At 40.3% G+C, this 21,396-nt stretch overlaps 1 protein-coding gene across 1 annotated transcript; it reads right to left on the reverse strand.

The window, feature by feature from the left end:
- Window positions 1-231: 231 nt before the first annotated feature.
- Window positions 232-15,886, reverse strand: LOC105034116 (uncharacterized). Its single transcript, XM_010909147.4, has 6 exons — window positions 15,593-15,886; window positions 15,297-15,487; window positions 15,152-15,197; window positions 3,737-3,819; window positions 3,536-3,652; window positions 232-483 (listed from the first exon to the last, which is right to left on the reverse strand). The coding sequence occupies exons 1-6, from the start codon at window positions 15,774-15,776 to the stop codon at window positions 412-414; spliced, it is 693 nt and encodes a 230-aa protein (XP_010907449.1). The 5' UTR covers window positions 15,777-15,886; the 3' UTR covers window positions 232-411.
- Window positions 15,887-21,396: the final 5,510 nt, after the last annotated feature.

Raw genomic sequence — 21,396 nt, forward strand, 5'->3', positions numbered from 1 at the left:
CTATCTAGCCTTATCACAGTGCAGCTTCCAAAGTGACCGGGCACCAATTGAAATAAATGCCAGCCCTTAAAAAATATGGGTCATCTTATTGGACAGTTCATGGCTAGTCAAGTAATTACAGCTCAGTCCACGGTAGTAGCTTTGATTTGCTGATTTTGGGAAAGACTCATTTCTCAAAAAAAAAAAAAAAAATTAAATTAAATAAAATTAAAAAAAATCTGGAAATTCTCATGTCCAAAGCAAAGCCCTGAAAACTGAGTACTTGCATGTTGTTCCAATTTCAGTTGGAGGTCATTAAAACATATAGATAACCAACTAGATAAAGAGAATATGGACACTGAAGCCCAACCAAACAAGAGCAAATTAATTCTACAGAGAAGAGGTTCGTGCCACCATTTTCTTCTGGCTGCTTCAAAGTTCACCTGTTCCCAGAGGCTGCCTTGAGGTGTCGCCTGAAGCCCAAGCTTGGTAGTCCTTAACAAGCTGAAAGCAGTTCAGTATCACCATTAGATTTCTAGCACACTAAAACAAAGATGAGTGGAAGTATGTTGCAGAAACTTCAGTACCAGCATCACTTTATGGTTTAGACACCTGGTATATTGAGAACCATTATATGAAATAGAAAGTTCAACTATAACCGAGGAGCTATCAAGGCAGCAGAAACTGATTTTAACGAATATATGGACAAATTTTCCTTCAGTAATTGCTAGGTCATACAGAAGGATATAATCTAAATAACAACAAAAGGATTTCTCAAAGAAGGAATACAATATCATGCAAAAGATTCAAAACAATATGAAGAAAATAGACAAGTTCTGAGTCTTTCATATTTATGGATTTGTGTTCTAGGTGACATGGATGGGTTGCTCTATCTCATTTAGCAATAGTGATTTTTCTTAATAATGATATGCTGCAGTTATAATTGTTTAACATTCAGGCAAATTGTGTCCTAAAATTTCCAATAATAAGTGTACGATCTACTTAATCACCAATGATATCATATGCAGATCTGAAAGCAGTGCATCTTGGTAACTACTGAAGGTAATCGTGTCCTAAAATCATCACTGAAACAAATTATCACATGATCACATCATTAGAAAGATATAATGTTAGATTAATTACACAGTTGAGTGAAACCATGCAAAGATAGAGCAATCTAATGATAAAAAATGATAAAGGATGGTGTTGGTGCAGTAAAGAAGAGTACTTGATTTTGATATTCATCTACATCACAGTGTATAAACAGTGCACCAATGGAAAGAAGAGTTGCACAAAAGTGTCTTTTCACCACAGAAATAGCAGTCCTAACATCACAATGATTGCAGGAGGGTGTAAAAGGGGCAGAACTAGATATGTACCTTCAAGGGCTTAGAAAGATATTACACATAATCATCGTCTAACACCAGCAATCTGGTGAGAAAGGAAGAACATACCATGATCCAAAGATTTCAGATTATGATATTTATTTTGACTATTCTATTAATGCTCATCATTATTATTAATATTATGAAAGAAGTGTGTGTATTTTTTTTATTCTAATTTTACTGAGAAGTGCCAATGTGGATCACAATATCATGAAGATCAGGGTCATACTATAAATCATAGAGGGGGCTGGATCACATCAGATCGGAGATTCTAAGATTTCTTCCAATTTCATCAAGCAATAATTAAAAAATGTAAAACTATATGATAAGAAACATGACAAAACATTCATGCAAATGAATAATAAAAAGACATCATGATCTCAGGACGTAAGAAGTTCACTTTTCAGCAAACATAAGCTCATAAAGAATTTGCCCAAGATACAAAAGCATTATTTAATTATTCAATATAGCTATATGCCACCATATAAGTTCATATAGCATCTTAATTTGACCCAGAAAATGTACACATGCACATATGCTTGCAAAACAAAGAAAACAATACACAATATGTTCCCACCATCACCGCCACCACCATCATCATCAAAACTGAGACATGAAATTGCCTTACATGCACATATGCTTGCAAAACAAAGAAAACAATACACAATATGTTCCCACTATCACCACCACCACCACCACCATCATCAAAACTGAGACATGAAATTGCCTCCTTTGGTTGAATGATAATTTCTTCATCATCTACTATTTGAAATGTAATGCAGCAACTTGACAAAGAGTTTTCTTGCCTTTAAGCTAATTAATTTTACTTTTAACATAACCAACAAAGCATGTTTTGCCCCTCCAAACGTGCTAATTATCTTTTGACCTAGAATATGTTAGAAGGAATTGGATTTTTAACCGCAGTAGAAGAGTAGCAAAAATTAACCCTAAGTCTCAAGTCCAAAAGAAATAAATCTTTTCATTACTCTTAAAGGTTGAAAACTCTAAGGAGATAGCTAATCTTATGTTTTGGGAGCTTAACAATAATCAGGTGGTTATTGTAGAAGTCAAGATAAATTTGTAAAAGTCAAGAGATGAATGGAACTTAAATGATGGCACTCTAAATGCTTTATTATGTAACTCTCTGACCTTTTTTTGGATCTTATAATCCAAAGGATTGTACAATCCCAAATCCGGCTCTTAAAGAACATAATGTGGATCTTACAATACAAACTCATCCCACCCAGGGATCCTATCTGCACCATTAATGGCAATTTTTGATCCAGATGGTGGATTGTAAGGTCCATAAAACAATAATGGATTACGTCGTTTCAAAAAGTGTGGCAAATGTGAAACATTACCTCCACATCATATTCTTATTTGTCCGGCATGGTATATACCATGGACAACAGACTGATACAGTGTGATATTAATCCTTGATTTATTCAAAAGGGAGGTTTTGAGGACGGGTAAAAGAACGAAACTTTCTAAACAGAATGGGAAATGACAAGGAAAGTAGCATCATAACTCTTGTTTGGTTTTCCATAGTGGCACATCATAGGTATCACTTTGAGTGCTTACTAAAATCTCTTTTGGCTGATCCTTTTACATCTCCCGCAGGTATTTTTAATTGGTTTTTTTCAGTAAATTCCTGATGTCATTTCTTAATTATTTACTATGTTGTATACTTTAAGAGGCTTTATGATCTTCAGAAAACGAGTGGTTCGTTCACCAGAAAAAAAAAAAAAAAAAAAAGAAACAAAAAAGAAAAGAAGCCATTTTCCTACCTGACGGATTTGCCCTTTCCAATAGGGAAAGTCTTGTAAAGGCTAAAACTTATCAACCTATTTCAATGAAGCAAAATGTTTTGGCCCCTTTATCTTATTGATGTCACTGAATTCAGGAAAAGGCATGCAGAAGTCCTCTTTTTGTTTGGTTTGTTTCCTTTTTTCTTTTTCCCCACATTTCTTACGTGTTTGCAGAACCATGGTGATTCTTGGATGTGACTAGAGCTAGAAGCAATGGCATGAAACGAATAGAAAACTATTGGACAAACATCACATTTCTTCAGACAATATATAGAGCTAAACTTCTAGTTAGTGGCTTATGCCGTGTTCTTTTAAGAACCATAAGAGGATGTGCAAAAAGCAATTAACAGAACTTCAACTGACCTGCCTCAAAAATCGTGGAAGCATTATTCTTAACAACTGCTCAAGCACCTGGGTACCAGTGGATTCAATGGCTTCCACAGGTATAGCTCGAAATGCAAAAGGAATTTCAATAAAGACCTGAGCATCATGGCATTTATAAAACAAGTTCAGAGTATAAATCTCGATGATGCATAATGTTAACAGTCACAGCGATTGGGCAACCTCAATAGTTGTATCTGTTGTAAGCTGCTGCATTCCCGAGTTTTGCATACCACCATTGCAGGAAACTCTATTCACCATCGAAGCTGCATTTCCCATACCAAATCAATGTCAAAGGAGTCCTGAAAAAGCATTGAATGGTTCAACTCAGATTTAAAGCTTACAAACTTTATTCAGAACATGATAAATCAAACACAAAAAAGAAATGCTCAGATTCACGTCAATTGGCCAGTAGGATATTTCAAAAACAAATTATCTCTAACATTTGACTTCTGACTTCCTTTAAATATGAAGACAAATAAACAACATTATCTTATAGTCTAAGTCGCTCTTAAAGCAAAATATCACCCTTAAACTCAACCAGAAACTTCTAATATTACTAAATCATTTATGTAATAATGCCTAAGTTGCCATAAAAATATCACCCTTATTGTCGATAGAGTTCTCGAACAGAAAGCTTCAGTCGCCATCCAATAGACTTAAGCTTACCCCTTCTGATCCTTACCTTTAATTTGCACTTTTTCTTCTCTTCAATCTTTTCGCATGACCATGTAGAATCGTAGATATTCTCAATCTAATTGGGTTAACATAGATATTCAATTGGATCAAGAGAGACATCAATGATATAAAGAAACCATATGCAATTTACCAGAATAAAACTTCCAGTTTAAGTATTTCAATAATGATAAAGTCAATGACCATTTTGAAAAAATGTGTCTGGGCATATACATAACTAGCTGTTTTTTTCTTTCTTTCTTTCTTTCTTCTTCTTTTTTTTTTTTTTTTTTGTTGCTATATGCAGCAACTACAGCACAACCCACAATAAAGAAAGTAACAATAAGAAACATGTCATTCAATAACTATGAGCTTCAGCATGTAGCCTAAATAATACATATACTATAAGGGGCTCTTTAAAACTATAGCTGCTGTAAGCAAGAACAAAATTAGGAGAGAGACTGATTACACCTACCACATTATGGCAGTTCATAGAAATGATGATAGGAACCATGGGTGCATGAGAAATATTTATAGAAAAACTATCTGGGTGAATAAGCAAACTAATATTCTCATCCTCAACAAGATAAGGAGTTATTCTATCCAAATGAGCCAAAGTAAAATAATATTGTTACATATTCACAGCTGCAGTAGAACTAGTACAACCATAAAAAAACCTAAAATGATAGATGAAGTGAGAGCTAAACAATAGCGCATGTATAGAGGAGGCACAACAAACTAACAAAAAAAAAAAAAACTAAAAGCAAGAGATCAAGTGAGAGCTAAAAAACAGAGCATGAATAGAGGAGGCACAACAAACTAATGTTTTACAGCAAAATGATGAAATGCAGGAGCATCACTAGACCCACTGTAAATCAGCTTGAACACCTCGATAAGGGTCTGGACTTTAGAAAAGGTTTGGCGGCAAGATCTACCACATTTGATATAGAATTGTGCATCGAAATTTCCGAAGGCCATAACTTCCTCATATGGTGTCCAACTTTTGTGCTATTTTCTTGAATTGGGTAATTCTGCAAGATCTACAAGGGTGCGACTTACCCAAGAGGTTCATGGCACTGTGTTGAAATAGGAAATATGATGATATTTGCACCTCGACATAGGCCGGTCCAAGTAAAAGCTTTCTGTTCGTGTAAGATTTTGACTAGATGTACGGGAGGAATTAGGCAACACGGTTAAAAAAAAGGGGTTGATGTAGGAGTCGGGATCTAGATCAAAATGATTTTTAGATTTAACATATTTTTCTTGCTAGTCACTTACTATTTTATAAAAAATTTATCTTATAACTAGAAGAGGAATCCATCAAAATAGGGGCTCAGTCCTCACTAGTATAAAATGAGGTTGCATAAATCAGCTATATCATATGAAAAGCCAAAAGAGTCTAGAGCCCTACTTGTGCCACTCTGTTATTTTATTAGTTATTTTTCTTGAAAGGTTCGAAATGAGCAGATTGGAAGAATGCTTCCTCCTCTCTCTAATCAGATCAAGAAATTCCCACCATTGTCTTTGAAATGCAGCTCAGCTGGCTGACCAGCTGGTTCAATGCAACAAGAGCCTGTCTATTCAGCAATATGGTTGCTGATGCAGCAATTTATTCAGCCTAGATATGCTAAATTATCCAACTTATCATGAATTATCATCACCAATAAAGTCCTCAGTAATCCAACCAACTAATCACAATTGCATCTCATTTATAGCTAAAAGGATTAGCCTATCAATTTAGACCACCAATCCAAGCCCAACCTACTAAACCATTGCTCAGCCAATCTTCAATCTGTAATGTGACCCTTCAACTTCCAAGCTTGGTTACTCCTTTCGATCACTCCCTAGAAAATGAAAAATTTAACTATCACCGACTTTCTTCCTAGTTAAATTAGATATGGACTTCAACATTCGGATAAATGAAGATAGTTTGGTTTTCTCATGCATCTGATTAGCCTAATAGATTTTGACTGCACTGCACCTCCATAAATAGTGAAAAGAAAGGTAAGATGCATTTTGTGGTACTGTGATTTTAATAGTTTTCAGCTTTAGCTGAAGTGGAGCGGAGTCATCCTTGTGAACAAATGATTGAGTGATCAGCCAAACTCTAATCCAGGAAGGCCCAAGCATTTTCTGGATTAACTTTAAATCACATCCAATTGTTATGCACTAATAAGCAGGTCTGCATATAGCATACCATGAAGTTCCAACTTTGTAGAGATTATCTTAATTATTTTGTAGGACAAAAGGCACGAACACTCGAATGGAATCTTGAAACTTGATTTAATTGTAAAATGTATGCTGTCTTAACAACACATCATTGAAGATTTATTAGTTGAAATTATATTTGATCATGCTTTCATGATCCTGTTTCAGAATCAACAGGATCAAATTTAATGTCTTATATAATTGGGATTTGACATGCCTATTAAGTGTGGTTGAACATATCATCCAGCCTAAGCCATCATGATAGTTGATTTTGCTAATCAACCTGCTTTTATAACGTCTGACTCTGACATCCAGTTCATGCTGTTATTGGCTTGCACTGCTCAGTCTCATACAGATTTTTTACTTGGTTAACACTATCGGTCAAATGGATTATTCTGATGCTACCAGTTCTATTTGATGCTTCTTGCAGCAATCAGACTTTGTATGTTCTAATATTTATCATATGAACAACGAAGAAGCATCGATACAAACAAGGATATCAATACAACATAATATGGATACGCTAAGTTGTTAATATGGTAAATATTGGAAAGTATGATGCAACAATGAATAAATATATAATACACACTAACAAAGAATAGAGGTTTTGAAATTAACATAGTCCCTAGTTTATATGCTAGCATTTACATCTATAAAATCTATCATTCAATTATTTAAATAGACCATGTTATGGGCAGGAAATCCTTTCCTTAGACAAAGTTGACGCACTAAGGAGCTGAGCACTCAGCTCATAGAAGCAACCGACTTAAGGGTCAGCTACCGATCTGAATACTGGCCGCCAGCCAACACGTCGACTACAGGCCTTTGTCCCCTCCGGCCCCGGCGTCGACTACCAATCTCAATTTTGGCCACTGTCACGGCCATCATTCTAAAACGGTTGGCTGGGGATGCCTGCACACCTATTGTTATAGATATACCACCAGTACCCAACTTGGATAAGCCAACCAACCACCTCAACCCATGAGCCCCATGTTAGCCCCGAACCCCACATTGGCTACCGACCTACCTATAAGTTCCCAATTCTTCATCAGCATCATCACCCTTAGACCGCTAAACCCTGTTCATGTTACTGACCTCCTATCTCGGTCGTCGGTCCTGATGTCAACGCCCGACCCCCTCATGGAGCGCCCAACTGCTGACCTACCCATTAGACCACCAAAATTGTCCCTGATATTGGCCGCGACTTGGGCGTTCACCCCAGCTTCGCTACCCTACGACGCACAACGGGCCCCCGAGGTCCACTTGCTTCTTAGTTCGATCGCCGCGCCTAGCGATGTACACAAGAGGCCTCTGTGCAACCGTCAAATCAAGCCATTAAAGGCCACGACTAGCCATGACGATTCCAGGAACCCCCACACAGCCCGATCACATCACCCATTAAGGGTAGTGGCTCGCCATGATGTTCACGAGAGACCCTTATGTGGCCCAATCACATCAACTCATTAATGGAATGCGGCCAGCCACGCACCGGATTGAGTCACATCAACAATCCGGCCCATTAGGGACATTGATAGAAACGACCGACCACGTGCCAAATAAGGTGCCGCCACCTGTTGGATTTGCAAAAATCAAGGGCACACCCTACGGGGGGCCAAGTGACCTCCTGTAATTATTTCCTTCCACGGCTCTATAAATTAGGGAAATGAGGGACCCTCAAAGGTATGCCAAAAAGAACTCTCACACGCTCTTTCTCCTCTATTTCAGATTTCTAACTTGAGCGTCAGAGGGTTCCATCGAAGCCACCGTCGGCCAAAGACTTCTTTTGCAGGTCCAACCGTCATCATCTTTGCCGGACCTCAATCTATTCCAACCACTCCAACGCAAGCCAGAAATCTGCAGTGATAGATTGACACTAGAGGAAGGTCCGCAGCTCGGGTTCCGGGAGAGAGCACACCACACCGGTCCACTACCCCCTGACAGGGGTATGACTGAACCATCTATTTATTCACCCCATTCACCCCACGCCAGCTGGCGGAATCGAAGCAATCGTCGTGGACAACAGGATTCCAATGGAATCACCACTCGACCCACCGGATTCGAGCGCGGGTAGGTGCCACCCTATGTCTGCGATAAACTACAGAACGACAACCAACGTATCGGCCCACCCCTCCGATGGAATCGCCACTTCAGGTGTCAATGCAACAAGCATGGCCGATTTACCGTCGGAATCACGAATGTGGTGACCGACCGATAAGGCATGGGTGAAGCGAGCGGCAAACCGTGCTGAAAACCAAACAAAGGAGGAACCTTCGAACGCAAAACCCTGGAGACCTCCAAGTGTGTCGTAAGCGAAAATCTTTAAATTATCTAATTTTATTAATAGAGATTATTCTACTAAGTTCTTACAGACAAGATACAAGCCGAAAAGACTATGAGTGGTAGAGAAACTAACTCCCTCTTAGAGACCCTACAATGGCCGTTTAAGTGCTCCTTATCAGCAGATGGGTCAAATCCAATCCATCGAAGTATCTCTCGTACACCAGCGAGTAGAAATCGAAGCCGCATAGCACTCTTCAGGAGTAGCTAGGTCGAATCACAGCCGAAGACATCGATAAAAGGAGGAAGGATAATTCCCCATCAGCACCACGCTCGAAGCCTGGGAACAAGGAGCGATCCCGCTGCAAGGGTGGAATCCCATTAATACCACCGACCACCAGTTTAATGACGAATCCGAGCCATGTCCCTAGGTTCTCAAAGACATTTATGTGAGAGGACCACCACTTGGAGGAGACTACGGTCTTGAAAAAAGATATTGGCAATGGCGTAACCGATCCTTCCCCTGGGGGCCTACCCACCTCCAGGATATTCCCCGGAGGCGCACGAATGACTGCTTGGCTAGTGGGTAAGAAGCCCTCTCCGAAAAAGTGGAAGGCCCCTCCCTCGAGTGCGATGCCAAAGCAACTTCGATGGCCACCAGCCCGCCTTCCTCACCAGATTGATAGATATTTCCAACACCTCCTATGCCAAAATGCACACTCAGTGCTTGCTTAGGACATTCAATATTCGAGCGAGCAGTGATGAAAATCCCCCCAACTGGGAAAGAACGCCGATCAACCTCCAGCGGAGAGGGAAATGGCACCCCCTCATCATGAGAAGTCTTGAGTGGATGTCAATCTTGGGAAGTGAAAGTCTGATTTATAAAGGCCAGACTGGATGCCCCAATTACTCTCTGCCGACCATGTTATTAATGCCACCTTAAAGGCCGTGCTTTGTGATGGTCAAACCCTCAAAGCACCTGTCCGGAGGGCATCGGCATTAAATGTTATATCTCCCCAGGCCCCAATAGGGCATAACTTTTTCCAAAAAGATCTTCACGCCACCCAATACCTTGGATGTCGAGACCAGCAAAACCTCCAGCTACGATTAAGGCTGGCACTTCGAGGGCCTATGTACCGTCAGGTGCAGCAATGAAAGCCAATTCCTTAGGGATTCCTACTGCGCCGGGGGGTTGGCGACTTTGGCTAGATGACCCTTTGGACAGGCTCCCAGACAACACCAGGGCATCGAATTGAAGTGGCAGGTGAACACTTCATTCAGAAAAAAGAAATTGATACAAGGCGACCTCAGCCAGAATTTGTCACCAGAATTAGAAGGAAGGTACAAGCACCACCGCCATCCAAACTGTACATGGGGTTGATGCAATGAAAGACAGAGCTCACCAACGTCGGTCCCCTAACCTACAAGGGCGTGCTCGCCTCGAAGTAGCGCCCTCGATGATGGACAGGAGGCTGTGCTAGGAGAGGGGGCAGAATCACCCTCAAGGGAGGTCCAAGACCTCCCTGTGGGATTGCGATCCTCAGATTATCCCCGACTGCCACCACCGTAGCTCAACGAATGGGGCAGCATGCCTTCCCAATACCACCCATTCCAGACAGAAGCACCAGCCGACGTGATTCTTTAAAGATGACTCTATCGGACAAGGGAACTAGAAACCCTTGTCGACCGAAGCTCGGCCACAACAGCTCCATGACAATAACCAAGGCAACATGGTGAATGGTCCTGGCCCCTAAGCGAAGCTCAATTTAAAGAAAAATCGAGGTTGATTGTCCCCAATTGCTCTTTCAAATGGTAGGGAATGCACCCCCAAGGCGACGTCTCAAAGATCGCACCCTAAAAATTGGAAGCCTGATGGAACTTCTCAATGAACCATCGATATTGAAGCCCCAAGTAATGAATATTGCCTCGTAGTGCACAGTTGACGAGGTACATCTTAACAGGACAGGCCTCCCTAAAAAGATGTGCAACATAGCGTCAAATGCGACCACAAGATATAAATATATACAGACCCTAATGATGGGGTCGATAGACTAATCCCGGGGCAATATTTTGGCCAAAAAGCAAAGCCCCCGAGATGTTACCCAACAGTGCTGAAGGCAAGGGTGCCAAGATGCCGTCCTGGACAAGATCCAAGGATAGCCAAAACAAGGCTCGAAGACCCTTCAAAAAAAAGAGAGAAGAGGGGGGGAAGAAAATAAGAGACTCACAAAAGAAAAAAAGTTCTCTTTATTGATTAAAAAATATTTACATGATGGTACCCCAAATGACATCGGGAAGATGAACAAACATTAAAAAGGATGAAGACTTAGTCTTCATGTGAAGAAAAGGCCCCTGCCTCTTCATCGCTATTACCGGATGAAGGCGTCGGAGGTCCAACTTCGATGCCGTATGCCCCAAGCGGGCCTTGCAATCTTGGAATCCTTAGATGAAGGCGGCAACAGAGGCATCAACGAGTTGCTCCTTGAACTCCAACAAGATCTTGTACTCCTCGATGCAATGAAACTTGACCTCGGCGAAGGCCTGTAGCACCACAGGCCCTACCCCACGCACGGAAGGTGGGACATTCCTATTCGGTCTGGTTGGACCTCCTGATGGATGGGGGAAGTAGGAGCTTGCCCTGGGAAGAAGGACTCGGGCTGGATCCCTTTTGCCTTCTTAAAAGAAGGCTCTCTGCGAGGCCCCCTACGGGACATGGCTATCTTCTTTTTGACGGCCTTCTTCACAGTCCGCGACGACAGATCCATGAATATAAAGCGACGAAAATAAGGAATGCTCACTGACAAATGCATTTGGCGAAGAGGCCTACTTATGTACGAGTCAAGCAACACGCACCCCATCTTTGACCAATCAAGTTACGCCACTTGCCAAAATCTAAAACGCCAAACGTCGCAGCTCATAATAACGCCTTGTCCCTTCGAAGTTTTGAGGAGCAGATTCATGAAGACACTTTGAGACTCGTCCATCTGCCACATGGCAAGTCAGATGGATTTAAAGCAACTCCCAAGACAAGTCCCTTGGAAACCCCCATTTTCTCCTAAAAAGTAGCATGTAGATAAGGCTAGAAGGAGCTAGACAGAGTCCGAGGACCCTAGATAAGTTTGAAATCCCTATAATTAGAAGCTCCTAAGCTCTTGTACGTTGCTCTATTCCTTTCCTTTCTTGCAGGGCCATAGGTCCTTGAGCGATTAAGCTGAGGCAAAGATTAAGACAAAAGCTGAACCCTCAAGGGTCAATCTCCTAAAGCCGAGCCCTCCAACTCTGAAGCACTCCCTCTCAGGAGGCATCTACCACAAGATGGGATAAAATCGTGCGCCCAAGCGATCCCCAAAGACGGCCCATTCAACCACCAAAGCTGCGGGATCATCAGGAGATTGTACAGCTAAAGCGGACAATACCTCTGATCGAATTGCTCCAACATCCCTCTCCGAGAGGCACCTTTTAGGTCACCTCATTAGGGCAAAACCGTGCGGGGATTGTAGAAAGTGACCCCAGAGCGAACAATACCTCACAACAGAGGCCGGAGGGGGGAATTACCAAGCTAGTTGAGTTCAGAGTCCCTTGTCCACAACAGATGCTAGCTTGTCTGCAAGCATAAGCTATGGTCTCAGCCCAACTCGGCCGCAAGCATAAGCTACGATCTCGATCCGAATCGACCGCAAGCATAAGCTATGGCCTCGCCGCAACTCGACTGCAAGCATAAGCTATGACCTCGCTCCAGACCAGCCGCAAGCATAAGTTACGGCCTCACCACAAGCATAAGCTACGGCCTCTCCCCAGCTCAATCACAAGTATAAGCTATGGTCAGCTCGACCACAAGCATAAGCTACGATCTCGGCTCAGACCAGCCGCAAGCATAAGCTACGACCTCGATATCGACTCAGATCGGCCGCCAACTCAAGCTATGACCTCGATTCGGCTGTGAGCGAAAGCTGCATCCTTAGGCTACTATAGTGAAGCCCCCCTTTTTATCCCATATCGACTGTGAACACTCCCACTTATAAGAGATGGCCACTCACCCTACCCAGGGAGGCACCTTTTCTAGGAACAAAGCCATGCGGCCCACTGCCAAAAGCGGGGCCCAAATGGACAATACCTCCTATAGGCCAGTGGGAGACTCGGCTATTCCCTCTGTGAGGATGATGCAAATGCTCTAAAACCGCATCAATGGTCGGTTGGACTAGCCCCTGAATCCATCGATGCTTTCGTTAAGAGTCGGATAAAAAGGACCTCGCAACACCGAAGTTGTGGAATGCGCACGGACTAAAATGACTAACCCCATTTCGCCCCCTCAACGAGCATGGCCACAGCATCCAAGTCAAATAGTGATAGCAAAAGGAATCCCCAGAGGCTCAAAACATTAATGCCGACCTGAGCAAAGACCACCTAAGGACTCATCCCACATACCTAGAGCTATCCCAAGGATAAGGCGAAGGATGCTATCCTCAGAAAATCATTTAAAGAACTGGCATCGGCTAGCAAAAGCTGATATACTCCCTTCATCCAACCTAATTCTGACTCAGATTCATGAGTAGAAAGGCATATGTTATGGGCAAGAAATCCTTTCATTAGACAAAGCCAACGCACTAAGGAGCTGAGCCCTCGACTTATAGAAGCGACCGACCTAAGGGCCGGCTATTGATCCGAATACTACCCACCGCCTAGCACGTCGGCTACAGACCTTTGTCCTCTCCAGCCCCAACGTTGACTACCAATCTCAATTCTAGCCACTATCTTGGCCATCATTCTAAAATGATTGGCTAAGGATGCCGGCACAACTATTGTTATGGATATAACACCAATACCCAACTTGGATAAGCCGACCACCCATCTCGGCCCATGAACCCCATGTCAGCCCCGATTTCCACACTGGCTACCGATCTACCTATGGGTTCCTCGATTCTTCACCAACATCATCACCCTTGGACCACCGAACCTTGTTCATGTTACCGACTTCCTATCTCGGTCGTCGGTCCTAATATCGATGCCCAACCCCCTCATGGAGCGTCCAACTGCTAACCTACCCAGTAGACCACCAAAATGGTCCCCGATATTGGCCCCGACTTGGGCATTCAACCCAGCTTCGCTACCCTGTGGGCACAACCGGCCCCCAAGGTCCCCTTCTTAGTTTGACCACCATGCGTGACGACATACATAGGAGGCTTCAGTGCAACCATCAAATCGAGCCATTAAAGGTCACGACTAGCCATGACGATTCCAGAGAACCCCCACGCAGCCCGTTCACATCACCCATTAAGGGTAGTGGCTCGCCATGACGTCTGTGAGAGACCCCTATGTGGCCAAGTTACATCAACTCATTAAAGAAATGCGGCTAGTCATGCATAGGATTGAATCACATCAACCATCCGGCCCATTGGGGACATCAATAAAAAAGACCGATCATGTGCCAACGTGCCGCCACCTGCTGGGTTTGCGAAAATCAAGGACATGCCCCACAGGGGGCCAAGTGACCTCCCATAATCATTTCCTCCGATGGCTCTATAAATTAGAGAAATGAGGGACCCCCAAAGGTACGCAAAAAAGAACTCTCACGCACTCTTTTCCCTCTGTTCCAAATTTCTAACTTGAACGTTGGAGGGTCCCCACCGGAGCCACCCCCGGCCAGGGACTTCTTTTGTAGGTTCGATCACTGTCATCTTTGTCGGATCTCGATCTATTCCAGACACTCCGACCCAAGCCAAGAATCTGTAGTGACAGACCACAATCTATTCTTCATGCAGTAATATATATCAACATATCAAACCCAAAATTCAATATTCATCATTAAAAGGTCAATAATTATTGAAAATTTAAAGAAATTAAATAAAGCTCCTTCCCTCATCCCTATAGATATTAGAGGAGAATATTAAGTGTATTCAGGAAGTATGCAAAATCTCAAAAAATATGATCTTAAAACAAGTACCTAACCTCTATCCTAAAAGTATCTGAGAGGCATCTATCTGAAGGAGGTATTTGGTTGGGGAGAATGGGGGTCTGAAATCGAAATCGGAATGGATGACTCCCATTCCAACCATTTGGTTAAGAGGAGTCCCATTTCGATTTCGATTCTAGGATGGAGTAAGAATGGCTTAATCTATATAGAACTCAATCCTTACTCTCCTCTGTGGATTCAAATTTTCATTCCTATTCCGATTCCGATTCCAGTCACGAACAAAATGCTTTGGAGGATTTGATCATTCCGATTCCGATTCCAAGCTATTTCGATTTCTATTCCCATTCTGATTTTGGTTACAAACCAAACACCCCTGAAATGTATATGATACGGACCCGATGCAACTTGATTTACACTGTACTCCAAACACGGGCATTCACAAATAAATTTATTCTAAAACCGATCCAGATAAAAGAAAGAAAAGAAAACATTCAACAAGAAGAGACGTCATCCTGTCATCATCATACCTGAGAATTTCTCATTCTGAGCTTCCACAAGCGGCGAACCCTCCAACTGCCACCCATGCCAAACAATGAGAACTACAATCCCAGAGAGAGTGAAGAAAAAAGAAAACAAGCAAACAAGAAGAAGAAGACTAGAAATTTCAATTACCTTGCAGGACAAGAGCCTGATGCAGCAGCCATTCGGCTCCTCGTCGACCCGGACAACGAGAACAGGACAGATCTCGAAGGCGAAGAACTTGATGCGGTACACGTAGCAGCGGAAGGTGTTATCATCCACGCGCTCGATCCGCTCCGCGTCCAGCACCGAGTACTGGCTTGCCGGCAGGCTCATGTACTCCACTGCAAGGGTTTTTTTTTTATTTTTTCCTCTCTCTCTATTTTACTTTCCCAGAAGAAGAGTGTAAAGAAAGGAAGGAAGCCAGAAGGTTCAGAGGAATTAATTACAGAGAGGGCGCTGGAGCTGTTGGACGGAGGTGGAGTCGGAGCGCTTGGCGATGAAGCGAGCTTTGGGGGCGGAGGAGACGGCGGAGGCGCGTATCGAGCCGGGGCGGTGGGAGATCCGGTGGCGTTTAATGGATATGAGAGGGGTAGGGTTCAGGCGCACCGGAGAATAAGAGTGGAGCGCCATTAAGAAGAAGAGCAGAGGAGGTGCGACAGAGAGAGGAGTGAAGGCTGGTTACGGAAGGGTGGATAGGGATCAGAGGAAATGAATTTAAGTGTCGGTTGTGGTGCAGCGGAACAGCTATGGCAGCAGGCAAGCAGGAGGAATCTTGGATCCGAGACATAAAGTGGGGCCCGCCAGATGCTTAGATTGGGGCATAGATGAATGCCATGCACGATATTTGTGGACGCCATACACTATGTCCTGTTTGATAGCCATCCCCTTCCATAATTAAATGACTGACGGCTATTGAAGACTCTAGCTCTTCATGGTGCAAATTGGCTACCGCAAAAGATTCTACCTCCTTTGATTAAATTTAACAAAAATATTATCGGCTGCGAGTCGGTCGAGTGGCAAGTAGCCAAGTCACAGAGAGAGAGAGAGCGAGGCTGGAAAAAGGGTGAAGGTGCCACATGCGCGGTCTAATTTCGTATCATATATATATCAGACTCATGCGGCTGATCCGAATGACATCATTCGAGCAGCCACCTACCATTCTAATGAATGGATTAAAGTCCTTAATTCTCCTAAATTAAGAGATGCTGGAATCTAGAGTTTCCACTTCTGAAGAGTTTTAGGGCTCATCAGCATGACGTTCGTGTCTAATGGAGACCCCCACAACCAGCTTGCTAAAATTCAATTTTGATGGTTATGAACATTCTTGCAGCGCTGGAGCTGGATTCGTAATTCGGAACCACGGAGATCAAATTCTTCTTCCTGCTTGGATTCCTATTTATACTAATTCGGTCCCAATTGTAGAGATGTTGGCCGTCTGGCGTGGTTTGAAATCTGCAACCGGCTTCCAGCAAAACAAAATCATCCTCAAAGGTACTCAAAGACCATTGTTTTCTGGATTACCGGCGGCCACTCATCTCATCATCCTGCTTTGAAGAGTATCAAAAGCACCTTTCTTCAGAGAGGCCAATTAAGTTGCAGACTTTCTGGCTACCAATGCTGGCGATTGTTAGCATGAATTCATGTGGACTGATGGGTTCCCGTCTGGTCTTTGTGGTCTTGCTCTTGCTGATGCCTGAGGCACCCCTATTCCTTTTCTCGGTATCCTTCTTGTAACCAAATAAAAAATCCGGATGTAATGAGGCGCAAATTTGCAATTTTACCTCATTCATCGCAGTACAAAGTTTAAGCCTTGAAAAAATTTATCCGGTAAAGAGGAAGATTCATAATTTGCAGAAGAGGGAAAACAAAAAAAAAAATAGAAGCCCAAAGAGTTAAGCTGGAGAGAGAGAGAGAGAGAGAGAGAATTTGAGAAGTATAAAAAAAATTCATAATAAAAGACTTGAGAGTTGTGATGAAGCAGCAATGAGGCCACATTAACAGAAAGTTGAGTGCTGATCGACATCAACTGAAGCCTCCTTGGATTTTCGAAGGAATATATTTTCTTGACCCTGAAGCACAATCATATCATACACTTTTTTTTTTGGTAAAGAATCACATCATACACTTATTTGATGCCCAGTGCTCGTAACAGCGAGGGACCAGCTGGTTCATCAAACAGAATATGAGCTATATATATCCTTTGTTGAGTATAGATCACAGCTAATTAAATGATCTGAATGCAGCTGCCAAACCAAATTAAAAGAACTAAACACATGACCATAAAATATCCAAGCGACCCTTGCAGGAAGCGATTCTTTAGAATGCAGCTAAAAATAAGATTACTACCGGCATATATGGGATGACATATACTAGAACTTTCCAATAGAAACAGAAGAATCCCCGTTGCTATTATGTGATTTACCAAAGGTACTATGACACTGACTGTACTTATAATCATCTACATGATCAGACAGAATCCTGTAATTTATTTTATTCAATGACTCAAGACCCATTAGGCACAAAAAATCTACTTAATTTTGCCATAGAGGACAGTATGAAATTTCAACGGCTGGAATGACTGCTTGTTTGTTGAACAGGCTGATGGATGCATAATTTCAAAAAATAAAAAAAAAAAAAAATAAAGTAAGTTAGATCTCCCTCTAAATTTGAAGTAATTACAGATTTTCACTAAACGTTTTGAAAATATACAATCTGCTACCTAACTTTTACTATATACATGACGCATAACCCGCTACAAATATTTTTCTATTAAATAAATTACTAGTTTATTTGATATTTTTATAAACATCATCACTATCTAATCTATTTAAGTCTTAAAAATATTTTATAATTTTTTTTTAATTTTTAAATTTTAATTTTTTATATTTGACCGAGGTTATATGTATATTTTCGAAATATTACGTGGGATCATGTAATTATCTCAAATCTCGAGAGGAATCAAGATAATTTACTCATTAAAAAAAATACTTTGGTTGTCATATTTATATGTTTTATTCATTACTGACGATATGGTTAATCATTTTTTGAGAGAAACAAGGAGGAAGCAAGATACTTCCTCCTCGATAATATTATTATATGATTAATCAGTCGAAGATCCGCACATTGTGCAGGACCGAATGTATGAAAATAATTTTTCTTCTAAATCTGATTAGATTTTAAAAAAAATTATATCTAAATAATAAAATAATATTTATTTAAACTTTTAGGACCACTTCATATTCTCAACTACCTATATAAATAAGTTTTAATTATAAAAATATAATAATATAATTTAATACGAAGAGTATTCTTTCTAGATGGTATAACAAAACTCATTTGAGAAGCTGAGTTGGCAACACTCCAATATTTTTCATAAAATATTATTATTATTATTATTATTATTATTATTTTATATATATATATATATATATATATATATATATATATATATATATATATATATATATATGATAAGAGCATTAAGCTAAAGGTTTAAACATCCTAGAAAGACATAACAACGTGCATGAAACAGTCATGTCAAGGTGCACCCAAAGCACTTAATAAGACAAAATGGATCTATACATTGCGTGAGTTGCTATGCTTAAGGGTCCGCGATTACCGATGTTTTTCACCATCCAAGAGAAAGTATTGACACGGGGCAGGTTTCAGCTCGCAGTCAAATATTTACGGAGCCCTGTACTCGCCTTAAAGCAACTGAAATGTTCCCATTGTCAGCTCCATGTAACCAACTGTCAATGGTGAAAGCAGTTTTATTGGCCAACTCCCTAGCCACCAAAGCATGAAATTCAAACCTCTGTGCGTCGCGCTCCCTCCAGAGATACCAATTTCCGATAGCGAAAAAGCTTTCCATAGCCGGGAAGACTGGAGTAATAGATTTGTGTTTCCTTCAGCTCGTCCAAACTTCTTCGTATCTCTTTAGGAGCGGGTTATGCTGAAGCCTTGGAGCAATGTTAGCCAAAATTCCTTTGAAAACTTGCACCGCAAAAAAATATGATCTGTAGTCTCTTTGTCATTACCACCTAACAAGTATTGATCTACGACTCTCAACCCCGTTTGTTGAGATTTGAGGTTGTAAGAATCTTGTTGAAGTAGCAGAACCATGCGAACAATTTAACCTTTTCCGGCACAGGTAATCGCCAGAAAAAGTTACCTAGAGGCCAGAAAAAATTTAACAGTTGTTGACGGAGAATATGCCAGATTTGTTCTATTTCCAGAGCACATGATCTGCATTACCATTAACTGGGCAAGAATATACAATTAAGGTGAAGTCATGGAATTCTCTGGATGCCATGGAGCTGAGAGAGGCTGCCGGAATGCCTCCAGAATCATCTGGCTGGGTGATGACGGGCCTCTTAAAAGCTTGAGGAAGCCGGCAACAGAGATTATGGGATCTTTGGCCAAAATATATAAGTGAGGAAAAGCAACTTATAGTGGTATGTTCCGATCCCAGGCATCATGCCGAAACGAGACAAGATCGCCATTTCCCAGCTTTGGGTGGAAAAATTGCTTGAACAAGTCAAAATCTCAACAATGGTTAATTGTAAGTCATTTTTTATATTAATGTATATGTTTTTGTAGTGACAAAAAATATGCCGAATAAGGGACATTGGGATATTTCCCCATCCTACCAACAACAATCCCCCAAACTTGGGGATGTGTCAAAAGGAAGGCGGAGATGAGCCTAAATTCACGTGCTGCTCAAACTCAACTTGAATCTAATTTAACTCGGCTCAACTATTATCAAGTTAAATAGATTGAATAATTTTTTGAATCTAGCTCGAGTAATCTAATCGAGTATATATATTTTAATAATATTATATTTTATTTATAATATATATTATTAATTTAATATTTTAAAATATAATATTTATATTTTTTAATCTAAGCTAAATCCTAACTTTTCAATTATATTTTTTAGTTGTGACAAGCTTAAATTCAAACTCAAACTCAAGCTTAATTATAGTCTAATTACTATTCTAAGCCGGCTTGATTTAAGTATTATTTTCACTGATCGAACAAATTCGAGCTTAGATATTAAATCTTGATCAATCTCAAATTGAGTATTGAATAAGAGTATTTTAAATTAAATTAAATTTGAACCTTTAGCTACTCGACTCGGCTTAAGTCCGTCACACTTTTACTCGAAAGATTTAGATATTAAAATAAAGTAGTATGGATATTATCCATTCGGATCCGTTTTGTATTCGAATCAATCCGAATAGAACAGAAATTTAAGAATCTGACTAATATCCGTATCTTATCCATATTCAAAGAAAAATGAATATGAATATGAATAGATAACTATTAAATTATATCCCAATATCCGAATCTATATATAATCTTATATAATTTAATATAATAATTATTAATTTTAAAAATTATACAATCACATAAACATATTATTAACTTGATTTATTATTTATTTAGTAATAACTTTAATTCTATAATCATAAATTTTAATTATCTAAATAATATCCATAATTCTATCTATACTTCGTATTGAATTATATCTATATCTATTTAAATAAATATAGATATAAATTTTTACATCTGAATTATATCCGTATCTGTATTTATATTTTTCAGATAAAATAAATATGAATATAGATATGGTGATATTCAATCCGTATCCAATCTATTTTTTAGCCCTATTAAATATCCCTATAAGTAGGATCAATGTGTATATGACTCAATATGACATATATTAAGAAAAAAAAACAAAAGGCTTGAACGCTCTACTTGCTGCTAAACAAACCAGCTTGAACCAACAAATATGCTCAAAATTAATTTAGAGGAGCCAAAAATCACTCCAACACAATCCAGAGTGACCTTGATAGAGCATAAATATATTTCAAATATATTTATACAAATAAATATTGAGCCATCAAATTAAAATTTTGATTAGCAATTTCAAAAGTTTTTGAATCAATTAAATGTTAATGCCATCTTGAACTAAGCTTTTCCAGCTTGAATTTAATTTCAAACAAATCTTAATTAGCTCCAAGCTTAATCAACATCAGCCCAATTATAATCATAGCTTGGACTGTCAATTATGCGAATAAAATGATAGCTATGGTAACGTTGGTAACAGGCAAGGGTGTTCCCACAAATTGTAATTTAAATTTGCCAATGTCGTAATTTATTTGTGAGATTAGAGTTCAAATATTACACAATCCCAAAAATTTGATATGAAACTAATCATGTCATAGAAATATACCTAAAAAAAAAT

Source organism: Elaeis guineensis, chromosome 11 (genome assembly GCF_000442705.2).
Source record: "Elaeis guineensis isolate ETL-2024a chromosome 11, EG11, whole genome shotgun sequence".
In the NCBI taxonomy this organism is placed as follows: domain Eukaryota; kingdom Viridiplantae; phylum Streptophyta; class Magnoliopsida; order Arecales; family Arecaceae; genus Elaeis; species Elaeis guineensis.

What these genes read in the sequence shown, in the direction of transcription:
- LOC105034116 (XM_010909147.4), bottom strand. Translation starts at nt 15,776, where the DNA reads ATGGCGCTCCACTCTTATTCTCCGGTGCGCCTGAACCCTACCCCTCTC. An exon ending in ACAGCTCCAGCGCCCTCTCT is followed by an intron (nt 15,488 to 15,592) that starts GTAATTAATTCC and finishes AAACCCTTGCAG; the next exon opens with TGGAGTACATGAGCCTGCCG. An exon ending in TCAGAATGAGAAATTCTCAG is followed by an intron (nt 3,820 to 15,151) that starts GTATGATGATGA and finishes TGGGAAATGCAG; the next exon opens with CTTCGATGGTGAATAGAGTT.